The sequence below is a fragment of the Dreissena polymorpha genome, chromosome 7 (genome assembly GCF_020536995.1).
Source record: "Dreissena polymorpha isolate Duluth1 chromosome 7, UMN_Dpol_1.0, whole genome shotgun sequence".
NCBI lineage: Eukaryota > Metazoa > Mollusca > Bivalvia > Myida > Dreissenidae > Dreissena > Dreissena polymorpha.
The window spans coordinates 80,082,257-80,095,795 of NC_068361.1; the positions used below are offsets into that span (position 1 = coordinate 80,082,257).

General features: G+C 37.8%; 1 protein-coding gene across 1 annotated transcript in view; it reads right to left on the bottom strand.

Annotated features, from left to right (window-relative positions):
• The window catches only part of LOC127837454 (nucleoporin NUP188-like), a 123,941-nt gene that overhangs the window by 96,364 nt on the left and 14,038 nt on the right, over positions 1-13,539 (bottom strand). The window contains exons 12-18 of the mRNA XM_052364578.1: positions 12,086-12,329; positions 8,736-8,837; positions 6,045-6,110; positions 4,918-5,040; positions 3,279-3,408; positions 1,314-1,475; positions 499-631 (exon numbers count right to left, since the gene is read on the bottom strand). Of these exons, the coding sequence (XP_052220538.1) occupies positions 499-631; positions 1,314-1,475; positions 3,279-3,408; positions 4,918-5,040; positions 6,045-6,110; positions 8,736-8,837; positions 12,086-12,329 (960 nt within the window). The remainder of the gene's footprint in view (positions 1-498; positions 632-1,313; positions 1,476-3,278; positions 3,409-4,917; positions 5,041-6,044; positions 6,111-8,735; positions 8,838-12,085; positions 12,330-13,539) is intronic.

Sequence of the window (13,539 nt, forward strand, 5' to 3'; positions counted from 1 at the left end):
ATCTTTCAATAGAAATTGGCGACCCCTATCATAAAAACACCATGGCGCGAATGCTGATTAAATCTATAAGTTTCTGATAAATCGCTGATAAGGTGTCAAAAACAACACTGATGCACTCGAGTAGTAGAAGTGGGTTGTAAATTGGGGATAATAAAGGGATCAGCGATGGTAAGTTTTAGCCAGAAAGAGCTTGAAAAGCAAATTTTATTAGGAACTTATAGACCTTACATCGTTCTTAACGAATGTCAGGACAAATTGTCTCATATCAGGATGCCAGGACAAAGAGCCCAAAAGCAGGACTGTCCCACCGAGATCCGGACGTCTGGCATGTATGCATTCAACAAGAGCAGCAGGTACATTTTACATATTTGACATTTAGCTTAAATACTGTGGCAATGAATTAAATTACCAAAGACATTCAGCACTACAAGGATTAAGTCTGTACATGTGAACTACCCCTTAAGGACCCTTGTGGGTTAATTCTCTATAGCCTCTCACCTCTGTATGACCATGTACAGCAGGGACACGATGTCAGCCAGCCCCTCTGCCGCCCCTGGCTGTGACCTACATACGGCCCTCACAAACAGCGTCACATCCGTAACCCGCTGGATCTGAACTGGGGAGACCATACCTAAACAGCAAATGGTTCCAAGTTTTGATTCAACATTCTGTTAGTTTAAACCTATTTATTTTAGCTCGATTGCATAGAAAGCCTGAGGCTTACTTGAAACGCTCTGGAGTCTGTTTCCTGGGTTTAGAACCAATACTTGGTGTCTATGGGGTAGATCTAAAGAACACTCCCACAGTGGGGATCGAACCCATGACCTCCTGATCGCTAGGCAGACACCAGATCCACTACACCACTGCAATTTATATAATATTTATATCAACATTATGTTCAATAACGTAATCCAGGTTTTCAGATGAGCTTTTACAATAAAGGGTACTGCCCCCATAGCCATTTTTGTTACGGGCATTATATCATCATTATGGAAATATTGCCCCAACATGAATATTGTTAATTGAACTGAAAAATGCATAAACATACATCTGCTGAAATTGCTGATCTGATAAGGTATTTTCTCTAATTACTCCAATTTTTTAAGTTCCCTATTATTACACTTTAATAAGAAATTATTTATAGACCTGTCATGTATAAATATTTTGTTCATTAGGAACAAACTTGAAAAAGTCTTCTGGTTGTTTTGGACATAAGTTTTTATTTACAACTGTTGTATACTGGTCAAGGCTGCTAAGAGAATAAATAAGAGAAACATTTTGCAATTTTTTTATATAATTTTGTGCACACATACCTGCGCCCTTGGCAACCTGATAGAGCAGTTCCTGTATTTCCCCCTTGAGCAATTCCCAGCCGTTGTATGGGACCTCCCACTGTATGATAGGGACTTCTAACTCTCCCTTGCGGCCAGTTGTTATCAGCTGACCATATACACCAGACGGGATACGAAAATCACCTGAATTATATGAGAAAATATTAGATGGTAGTTATATTTTGAATGCCCAGTGTATGATAGAGACTTCTAGTTTCCCCTTGTAACCAGTGTTTATTAGTTGACTGTTCTCGCAAGACTGGATACAAAAATCACCTGCAGTACAAGAGAATGTTAGTGTTATCTGACCTCCCACTGTATGATACAGAGTTCTACCTGTCCCTTTCAGCCTCTGGTTTTTAGCTGACTGTAATAACCTGAAGATATGAATTTTATCTGCATTACAATTATTGAAACTATGAGATATAAGTTGTATGTGACCTCCCACTATTTGAGACAGACTTCTAGCTTCCCCTTAAGACCAGAGGTTATTAGCTGACCGTGAACGCCAGAAGTGATTAAAAAATCACCTGAATAACAGTAAAAAAATAAGAAATGTTAGTTGAATGTGACCTTCCACTGTGTGATAGACTTCCAGCTTCTTTGGACCAGTGGTTATTAGCTAATAGTACACACCAGCTAGAAAGATACGAATATCACCTGAATTACAACAGCAAATCTCTGGGTGGGGGGGGGTGGGGGGGGTGGGAGATATTTTAAAATTATTTGACCTCCCACTGCATGATAATGAATTCTAGCTTCTCCCTTGTGACCAGTGGTTATAAGTTAACCCCATGCAGTTAGATGTTAGTTGTATGGGATCTCCCTCTGTCAAATAAACATTCTATCTTTCTATTGCGACCAGTGGTTATTAGCTAACCGCTCACCTCAGACCGAATTAAAAAATCCCTGAATTATGAAGGAAAATTTGAAATGTTACTTGTATGGGACCTCCCATTGTATAATACCAACAAGTAGCGGTCCCATGTGGTTAATGGTTATCAGCTGACTGAACAGGCATGACACAAAGCGAAAAAAAAACAGCTGAATTACAAGAGACAATTTGATAGTTCGTTGCAAGTGATCTCCAACTGTATGATAGGGACTTCTCGCACCCCTTGCAAAGGGCAGTCATCAGCTGATGATATACACTGATGGATACCAAAATAACCTTAAAAATACCTTGAAAATATTTTAGGTGGTACGCAAACTTTAACATAGATTTATCAATAATATGCACATTCTAAGTGAAAAAAGGGCCACAATTCTTACAAAATACTTGATACAGTTGTCTGCTCTTGTTTATAGATTGGGGTCATGTTGGTAAAGAAGTATGCAAAATATTAAAGCAATATGCCTAGGGACATATTTGGGGTGGTACGCAAACTTTAACATTTGCACGCGCACGCCGACGCCGGGTTGAGTGGGATAGCTCCACTATATATATTTCATATATAATAGTCGAGCTAAAAAATATTAAAGACATATTCCCCCCCCCCCCCCTTGAATTACTTATGTAATTTAAAAGGTTCAAATATATAAAAAAAAATTAACAATTTTTATTGCAAAACTATCTTAAATGCACAGAAGTTCAGTGACCCACCTGCAACACTAAGTATTTATCAAATTAATAAAGTTGTAAGAAAGATAACAAACTTAAATACTAACAAAATACTTCTTCTTAGTATATGAATATAAATAATCTTTGGAAACAATCATAAATCAAAAAATATTTTCTTACAACATACAACATCATACCTTACAAGTCGCCAATGTGAACAAGATATGGCGTGAATTTCATCCCTAATGGAGTAGCATTCTGTACATCTTCCTCATTAACTAAATACTGGTTCTACCCAGGAAATGGATTCAAGACCGTTTCAATAAGCCTTTTGATTTCCATTCAATCACACTAAAATAAATAGGTTTCAACTAAGAGCACATTACCTGCAGAGTAGGGTGTTTTATCCCTGGTCAGTTGCCAGATGAGGTCATCCTGTACCGGCCTTATGTCCTGTGAACTGTTCCGATCCAGGTACTCTGTGTAGCGAGGCAGCTCGGACCACAGCTCCAACACCTGCACATGTCAAATAAAGGGATAAGGAATTCAACTTCTAAGAAATAAGCATTACAAAGAGGAAATCTGGGCTAAAAGGATTTGCGTAAAGTGTTGTGCCAGATTAGCCTGTGCAGTCCGTAAAGGCTGATCAGGGACGACACTTTTCTTTTTTTATGGTATTTTTCGTTTAAAGGAAGTCTTGTTTTAGCTTAAATCCAGTTAAGACGGAAAGTTTCCTTCCAGATTAGCATGTGCAGACTGCAAAGGATTATCTGGGATGACGCTGAACTCATATGCATTAACTCTTTGAGTGCTGGAACCTGATTTTGAAGACCTTTGCAAACAGTTTGGATCCAGATGAGACGCCACAGAACGTGGCGTCTCATCAGGATCCAAACTGTTTGCTATTCTGATAGTGGTCTTAGAAAAATAATCGAAGAAAATGCTCATTTTAAAAATTCAGCAGATGACATTTTAGCAGACAACAAATTTCCCAGCATGCAAAGGGTTAAGCCCCATTTTACTAGAACGAGGTCCCAATGATTTTCTATTTATTTATGCTTAGTGAACGGAGATTAACGTTTTAGGTTTGGGGGTTTTTATGCCTAAGAATTAAAACTATATGGCTTTTTAGTAATCATGTGATTTCTTTTAATATTTTAATTATAATCTAATGATGATAAGCATGTTTGTAGTTAAAATGTGAACTATTGTTTTGGGTAGTTAAATTTTATTATCATTTTGTCTATCTTTCTTTATTGAAAGATAACTGATTACCTTACATAAATGAGCATCTGTTTTATTTTCTTTAGCAATCCTTAATTATAGTGAACCTTGTATCATTACCATGTTACATGTTATATACTAGGCACTTGAAGTGCAGGCAATAAATATCATTCTATTCACATAAAATTGAGATGGGCAAAGAGCCATAACAGAACATGTACTTTTTACTTGGTTTATTTACTGTTTTCAACAGCGTTTCAGTCATATCACATTGTTCAGTTAACCAACTCACGCTTTTACTGGGCAAGCTGGTTTACCAGTACAAAGTGAACATACTTCAAGCCAGTAACCGACAACTCCCAAGTAACCGACAACTCCCCAACATGAATAGATAGAGGAAAAATGGCTGTAGAATTTTTTTTTAGGTTATAACAAAGGTTATTAATGGAAAAATTACAGTTGGATTTGTAGTCCATGGCTTTAAAAACTGAGCTAACTGGCACTAGTGTTTTTGAAAAAAGCACCATTTGAATCAATCTTCAAACGGGATGACACCTTATAAAGGCCTATACTGTAGAAGGAAACAAACGCCCTGTGTTAGTTTATTCATTTCTATTTTAACTTGATTGCCTCCAAAGCCAAAGGCTTTTTGAAAAACTCTTGAGTCTGCTTGCTGGGTAGAACCAGTACTTGATGTGTTAGAACAGGTCTTAAGAATGCTCCCACAGTGGGGATCGAACTTGTGACCTCCCAATTGCTAGGTTGAAACCATATCCACTGCACAACGGCGCACCGTGCTACCTTGGATGCACTGCTACTGTTTGCACTAGCAAGGGCTGTGCTCAGTTTGACGAGCGTCGTAAAATCAAGCGGGAAGTTGAGCAACGAAGACTGGAACAGGTTACCCACCCCCTGGTCCAGGCCCTGAAATATTAGCACACTTTTTAACCCTCTCCAGCTCAGGAGCAAAGTAACAATGACGATATTCAACCAGCATAAAACCTGAACAGATTGCAAGCTACTTGCAGGCTGTGCTGGTTTTATGCTGGTTGCATATAGTCAGTTTTTGTTTGCTGCTAATTAGGACCTTAGGGTTGGCAATGGAGTCTTTAAAATTTGAGTCTTTTAAAAGTTCATAAACACTCAAAATATTTCGAACAATAAAGTTAACCCATAAAAAGTCAGTGTTTCGCGATACAAACTGCTTGTTTCTTTTTTGTGTGTCACATTATATTCCATGTAAATTAAGGGATAGGATAGCCGAACATTTACAAGCGAACGCAAGATTGGCTTCAGAAGAACGACATAGTTCTATTAATATGTCTCTCTTCTGATGCTTCCGGTGGCCAGTCTGGTGGTCGCTCGTAAATGTTAGGATATTAGAAGCAGACACCGGGGCAAGCAGAATAGCTTGCCTTTTCTTTGAAAAGTAGAGATTTAAATCTGATAAGTTGCAATGCAGGCTTGTTTTAAGAAGGCAAATATAAACTGTTTTGTATTTGGATATATATTAATGTTTCAAATGATTCATATATTTACTTTAGAAAACAACACTTTACCAATTTAACTTCATTATCATAGCAACATTTTTTTTAACATGAACACCATTTAAAAGCTAGCAAAAAAATCCTAACGTAAGCATAAAATCAACAAGAGCATCGCATAACGGGTGCCACGCTTGGCTACAAAAGCTTGTCAGAATTTTTTAAATTTTTTTTAGAGGTCACTGTGACCTTGACCTTTGACAAAGTGACCCTAAATTGGTGTGGCGTGTAGAACTCATCAAGGTGCACCTACATATGAAGTTTCAAAGTTGCATGTGGAAGCACTTTGATTTTAGAGGCAATGTTAAGGGCTATGACAATAGCTCGGGTTTTCTCCGAAAACAGCCTCGCTAATAAAACTAATCTTAGGGTTACAATCAATACCTTGCTCCATACATTCACCGCTATGAACTCTCGTGCCATCACTTTTGCTGTTATGTCAATTAACACCTGTAGAAAAATATGCAGTATGTTCAACAAAATTATCGATTAAAATTTCAAGAACATGATACAGAAATTTTATGTAAAATTATTGCTATGTAAATTAACAACAAGAGCACCGCATAACGGGTGCCAACGCTCGGCTGCGGATGCAGTTTTGAATTAATGAAAGCTTGTCAGAATTTATTTTTATTTTTAGAGGTCACAGTGACCTTGACCTTTGACCTAGTGACCCAAAAATGGGTGTGGCGTGTAGAACTCATCAAGGTGCATCTACATATGAAGTTTCAAAGTTGTAGGTGGAAGCACTTTGATTTTAGAGCCAATGTTGAGGTTTTATCAAGGTGGACAACGAGCTGGCTATGACAATACCTCGGGTTTTCTCCGAAAACAGCCAAGCTAATAAAATTATACACAATAATTAATAATTAGAGAGTATCAATAATTAAACTATTGGATAATATCATAAGCATGGTTACATATTTCACTGTTTCCATTTTGAGCAGCACCCTGTGGCATTTCCAAAGTCATATTTTTCCCTGCCCATGAATTGGAATTCAGTCATACTTTGGTCCTTTTCACAACAGCAAGGGCATGCAGAAACAAGAGATGTGTTTGTCAGAAACACAATGCCCCCTACTGCGATGCATTGAAATAAAATTTCTATTTATCATTTGGCAGGTATAGAAGTCATCTCCCTTTAAAGGTTATTACTTCCCTTGAATTTTGTCAAATCCAACTGGGGGGGGGGGGGGTCTCACAGTCAATTATGACCATGTCAGACATCACTTACAACCAAGGCCTGTGGTTTAAAAGAGATCATAGCCAGAGTTGATCATGTATCTATGGACATAAGTCCACAGGTATGTAATGAACATCAAAGAAATTATAATTATATCATTTAAAAAAAACTTTGACAAATCAATCATTTGGGTTATAAATAATCAAAATAATAAATCTGTACAGTAACTGTGAAAATAAGGAAATATATAATATGAGATTTATAATTATATAAATTACTTCCCTTGAAAATAATTGTCCGTAACAAATGTCTATATTTAGTAGCAAATAATTAAAAGCCACTACTGTGACTGTAGATTCACCACTCAAAATGTGTAGCTCCATGAGATACACATGCATGCCAAATATATAAAGTGGCTATGTTCAATATTGAATAATTTTCTCCCTTTTTAATAGGGATGGCAACGGTTATTCAGTTAACCTGTTATCCGTTTCTTCAGGAGGTTAACCGGTTACAATATTAATATTCGGTTACTCTTCAAAAAACCCAATTTTTGGTTGAACGCAATAAATGCTCAAATCGTTAGTTTTGTTTTACTTCATTTCACTGTATTGGCTAATCTGCTTATCTGATCGCAAATTATCTGCAATTACCACCCCGTGATTCCCCATGCGGATCAAAAGCGATTAGAGTTGTAAACTATTGGGGTGCAGCGGATTAATGAACAGGTTTTATTGTGCCATTGTATTGACTACCATTGCTTGAAAAAATTAATTAAAGCTGGAAATTGTGATTACACCCGATCACTGTTGTTTTAACAACTATTGCAAACATAAACACCCTAATAAAGACATTGAGTATAAACAGGTCTTAACAACAGAGGTTAGGAAACCACAATGCCCATTGCAAAATATATTTACGCTAATTGCCAATTGTAATAAATCAGCAAACTGTTAATGCACGTATTTCTTAAAGGATAATGAGTGTTAATAAAACACAACATAATTCGAATTCTGCACTAGCTTTCATTGGTCAAGGTGTAGAACAATAATTATGTGTAAATGCCATGAAGGTAATATTACAACAGAGAAACATCACAGTTCACCAACAAGCATGTAAACAATGTCGGAAATGACTTTCAGAAATGACTAAGTATTGGATTCCAAATGTATATTCCCAATTTAAAGGACCAACACAATTTGTAAAGAATCAGTATTTAATTGATAACATGGTTTCAGTAATTAGGTTACTTGCATATTTGCATATACATGTAATTGTTTATAAACGAATACGTTTTTCTGAAGTTTTTGTTTTTCATTTTATGTGTCAATACGACAGTCGGTTAACCGGTTAACCGCTCAAATATCGAAACAGGTTAACTGGTTACGGATTTGCTTGGGTTTGCCATCCCTACTTTTTAAAGCTTATTACTTCCCTTTAATCTGTGTTTTTACCGTAGACTGTAAAGGATGACCTTGACCTTTAACCACAATGTGTTTGTCAGAAACACAATGCCACCTACTGCGCCGCTTTGATTTATTTAACAAAAATATATACTAGGGCAGGTCAGATAACTAAGTCCATTGAAAGCTTATTACTTTCCTTGACTTTGTTTTTTGGACCCTAGACCTTGAAGGATGATGTTCACCTTGAAATTTTACCACTCAAAATGTGCAGCTCCATGAGATACACATGCATGCCAAATATCAAGGTGCTATCTTCAATATTTAAAAAGTTATGGCCAATGTTAAAGTTTTTTTCGGACGGATGGACAGACTGACATACTGACTGACGGACAATTCAACTGCTATATGCCACCCTACCGGGGGCATAAAAAATTAAAACTTCAATATTACAATTGTCACTTACTCCAAGAAAATACAGTTGCCTACCTGCATCTCCATGTGACTCCGTGTGAGTGTGGTTTCTTCAAAGGCTGTCAATGCTGCCAGCAACACAGTGTAGATGACACAGTGAGACAGGGAGGCTGTCATCTGAAAGATATGAGATACAGTGGAACCTCTCTAAATCGGAAACTCCTGGGACCATTTAATAATTCCGATAGATTCAGGTTTAGGCAAGATACATTTGAGAGGGCTACCTGTGTATTTCCATGGTTGAGAGCACAACTATAATATCTACTGAACCTTTCCATGCGGTTGCCCACATACAATAGTTCCAGCCTTAACCATCATTTTGTTAAACATTTATGTTCCTCTCCAGATTGAAAGCAATGAGATACACCAGTAGTATCCATTTTTGATGTTGATTTGAAAACAGACAAGAGGGCCAAAGGCAACTTATCTTATTTTAAGATCATAGGAATATTAAAATAATATTGATATCAAAGTAAAATTATTTTTTATTCCAAATTAACCAGTTATGAATTTGTCCTACCTTAAGTAATGTTTCCGCACAATACAAGTTTAACCATAATAGTGGCCCTTTACTTTTGGTAATGCTAGTTGAAAGTGTGATATATCTGTATTCTAAACTTTTTGTGTAAGTCATCTGACACCTTCGACATGTGATTTCAAGACTGGATGGGGTGCTTAAAATAACTGGACCATAACATTAAAATTAATTGGTAAAAAGCCATTCACAATAAACAATTATTCATCCAGCAGATACTTACATAAAGATATATTGGATATTTAGTATATATAGTTGAAACAAAAAGGTTTAAAATAATGAGCTTTTTTTTCACACAACGTACTTGCCTTCTGACAGATTTCCTGCAGAATGGTTTTTGGTTCATAATGTCATAATAAACATTAACTACATACCCTAATTTCATAACTTACAATTTCTCCAAAAATGTTATTACATTTGAAATTCAGAATATCTACTTAAAACAAGGGCTGTTTGTAAAACATGCATGCCCCCCCATATGGGCTGTCAGTTGTAGTGGCAGCCATTGTGTGAATCCCTTTTCTGTCCCTGTGACCTTGACCTTTGACCTAGTGACCTGAAAATCAACAGATGTCATCTGCCAGTCATGATCAATGTACCTATGAAGTTTCATTATCCTAGGCCTAATTATTCTTGAGTTATCATCAAGAAAGCATTTTACTGTTTCGAGTCACTGTGACCTTGACCTTTGACCTAGTGACCTGAAAATTGATAGGGGTCATCTGCAAGTCATGATCAATGAACCTATGAATTTTCATGATCCTAGGCGTAAGCGTTCTTGAGTTATCATCCGGAAACCATCTGGTGGACGGACCGACCAACCGACATGAGTAAAACAATATACCCCCTCTGCTTTGAAGGGGGGGCATAATAAATACACAGCCCGCAGATTGGTTCCTGGCCCAGAATGTCCAGTATGGAGTAGAACATGTTTGTAAACAAGAGGGCCTGAAAGGCCCAAAGTCGTTCACCTGAGATTCAAAGGAACTGACCTGTTCTGTGCAGCCCAAGATGTCATTAGAACAAAATGTTCTTACCAACTTTTATGACTAGTGAACACCCTGGCAGCCACGTTTTTCAACAGACCAGAACCATTCTCATACACATCAAAGATATTATTTAAACAAATATACTGACAAAGTTTCATGAAGATTCATAAGTCCATATAAGAAAAAATGCCCCACCCACTGGTGGCCATGTTTTTCAAGCAACTGGAACCATTTTCGAACTTGTCCAAAATATCATTGGGACAAATCTTCTGACAAAGTTTCATGATGATTGTACAATAAATATGGCTTCTAGACTGTTAATAAAGTTTAACTATAGCTATATAAGAAAAAAGCCACGCCCCCTTGGCGGCCATGTTTTTCCACCAACTGGAACCATTTTCTAACTTATCCAAAATATCATTGGGACAAATCATCTGACCAAGTTTCATGATGATCGGACAATAAATGTGGCCTCTAGAGTGTAAACAAGGTTTTACTGAAGCATGATATATAGCCATATTAGGAAAAATGCCCCGCCCCCTGGTGGCCATGTTTTTTTAGCAACCGAAACAATTTTCGAACTCATTCAAGATATCATTAGGACAAATCTTCTGACCAAGTTTCATGAAGATTGGAAAATAAATGTGGCCTCTAGAGTGTTAACAAGGTTTTACTATAGCAATATTAGGAAAAATGCCCCGCCCCCTGGTGGCCATGTTTTTCAACCAACCGGCATCATTTTTGAACTCTTCCAAGATATTATTGGGTTGAATCTTCTGACCAAGTTTCATGAAGATCGGACAATAAATGTGGCCTCTAAAGTGTTAACAAGATTTTAATATAGCCATATATAGCCATATAAGGAAAAATGCGCCGCCCCTTGGCAGCCATGTTTTTCGAGCAAACATTGCAATTTTCGAACTCCTCTAAGATATCATTGATACCAATCTTTTGACCAAATTTCATGAAGATTGGAAAATAAATGTGGCCTCTAGAGTGTTCACAAGGTTTTACAATAGCCATATATAGCCATATAAGGAAAAATGCCCCGCCCCTTGGCAACCATGTTTTTCAAGCAAACGTAACCATTTACGAACTCATCCAAGATATCATACAGACCAATCTTCTGACCAAATTTCTTGAAGATTGGACAATAAATGTGGCCTCTAGAGTGTAAACAAGGTTTTACTATAGCCATATTAGGAAAACTGCCCCGCCCCCTGGCGGCCATGTTTTTTCAACGAACTGGACCATTTTCGAACTCGTCCGAGATATGAATGAAACCAATGTTTTGACCAAGTTTCATGATGATTGGGCAAAAATTGTGACTTCTAGAGTGTTCACAAGGTTTCTCAATAGCCATATAAGAAATACTGCCCCAGCCCCTGGCGGCAATGTTTTTCAACAGACCGAAACCATTTTTGAACTCAACCATCACATCATTTAGACAAACATTTTGACAAAGTTACATGAAGATTGGGTATCAAATGTGACTTCGACAGTGTTCACAAGGTTTTTCTTTTTTTTGACCTAGTTTTTGACCCAGCATGACCCAGTTTCGAACTCAGTCGAGGTATCAATGGGACAAATGTTCTGACCAAATTTCATTTAGATCAGACAATAAATGTGGCCTCTAGAGTGTTCACAAGGCAAAATGTTGACGACGCATGACAGACGACGCGTGAGGACAAAAGGCGATCACAAAAGCTCACCATGTGCATGTTGTGCTCGGGTACGCTTAAAAGTCATTTACAATAAACAATGATTCACAAGGATGTCACTTGCAATTTTTTTTTGGAAATTAAGAAAATATAAATTAAATATTTACATAGCCTTCTTACAGATTTCCCGCAGAATGGTTCCAGGCTCAGCATGTCCAGTATGAAGTCAAACACATTAAGCTGCAGGGCCTGGTTCCCATACTTTTTGGTCAGCTGACCCCCGCCCCCCTCTATAAATAGCTGACGAATCACGGCCCAGCTCAGTAGGAGGGGCCCATGGGGTTGCTCTGCCCCCAGCAACTGCACCGCCTTGTCTATTGCCTGGAACATGTGCTGGTCCTTCAGGAGGCTGTGCTCTTCTGCTCTGTGAAAACAAATATTAAACAAGATTGCCAAACTGTCACAAGATATGCTCGTTTGAAGGTTTGGGACAACTTGATAACTTTACCATGACCCATATTTGAACTTGACCTACAAATCATCTAGACACAACTTCTGACAGAATTTGGTGAAGATCAGATGAAAACTACTTCAATTAGAGAGCGCACACTATGTTAAATGCTTGAAATGCACTAAGTGACCTCATGACCTAGTTTTTAACCCGGCATGACCCATATTTGAGCTCGACCTAGATATTGTCTAGACACAACTTCTACCAAATTTGGTGAAGATCGGATGCAAACTACTTCAATTAGAGCGCGGACTCCATGCTACATGTAAATGCTTGAAATGCACTAAATAACCCTGTGACCAAGTTTTTGACCCGGCAATACCCATATTCGAACTAGACCTAGATATTGTCTAGATACAACTTCTGACCAAATTTGGTGATTATCGGATGAAAACTACTTCTATTAGAGAGCGTACACCATGCTAAATGCTTGAAATGCACTAAGTGACCCAGTGACCTAGTTTTTTACCCAGCATGACCCATATTCGAACTTGACCTAGTTATTGTCTTGATACAACTTCTGACCAAGTTTGGTGAAGATCGGATGAAAACTACTTCAATTAGAATGCGGACACCATGCTAAATGCTTGAAATGCACTAAGTGACCCTGTGACCTAGTTTTTAACCCAGCATGACCCATATTCGAACTTGACCTAGATATTGTCTAGATAAAACTTCTGACAATGTATGGTGAAGATCGGATGAAAACTATTTTAATTAGAGAGCGGACATTGCTGTGGAAGCCGACTGCCCGCCCACTCGCCCGCTGCCAAGGTGAAACTATAATACGTCCCGTTTTTTTAAAACGGGCTTATAAAAATGTCTGAAAGCACAACTATTTTAACTGCTAGACATTTGTATATCAGATAATTTCTGCTCCACCCTCAATATGGCCAGGTAGTGTTCATATTATCTGGGAATATCAAAATACATTTTATCCTAAAGCTTAACGATTTTTTAGCAGGCATCTCTGGATTGTTGTGTAAACTTGTGCTTTACATGCCTACCCGCCTTTACACTGCTACTACATATCGCAGACTACTTTTTGGGGCTGATTCTTCAAGAGGCTGTGCTCTTCTGCTCTGTGAAAAATCAAAATGAGCCTGGCTGTGTGAAAATGGGA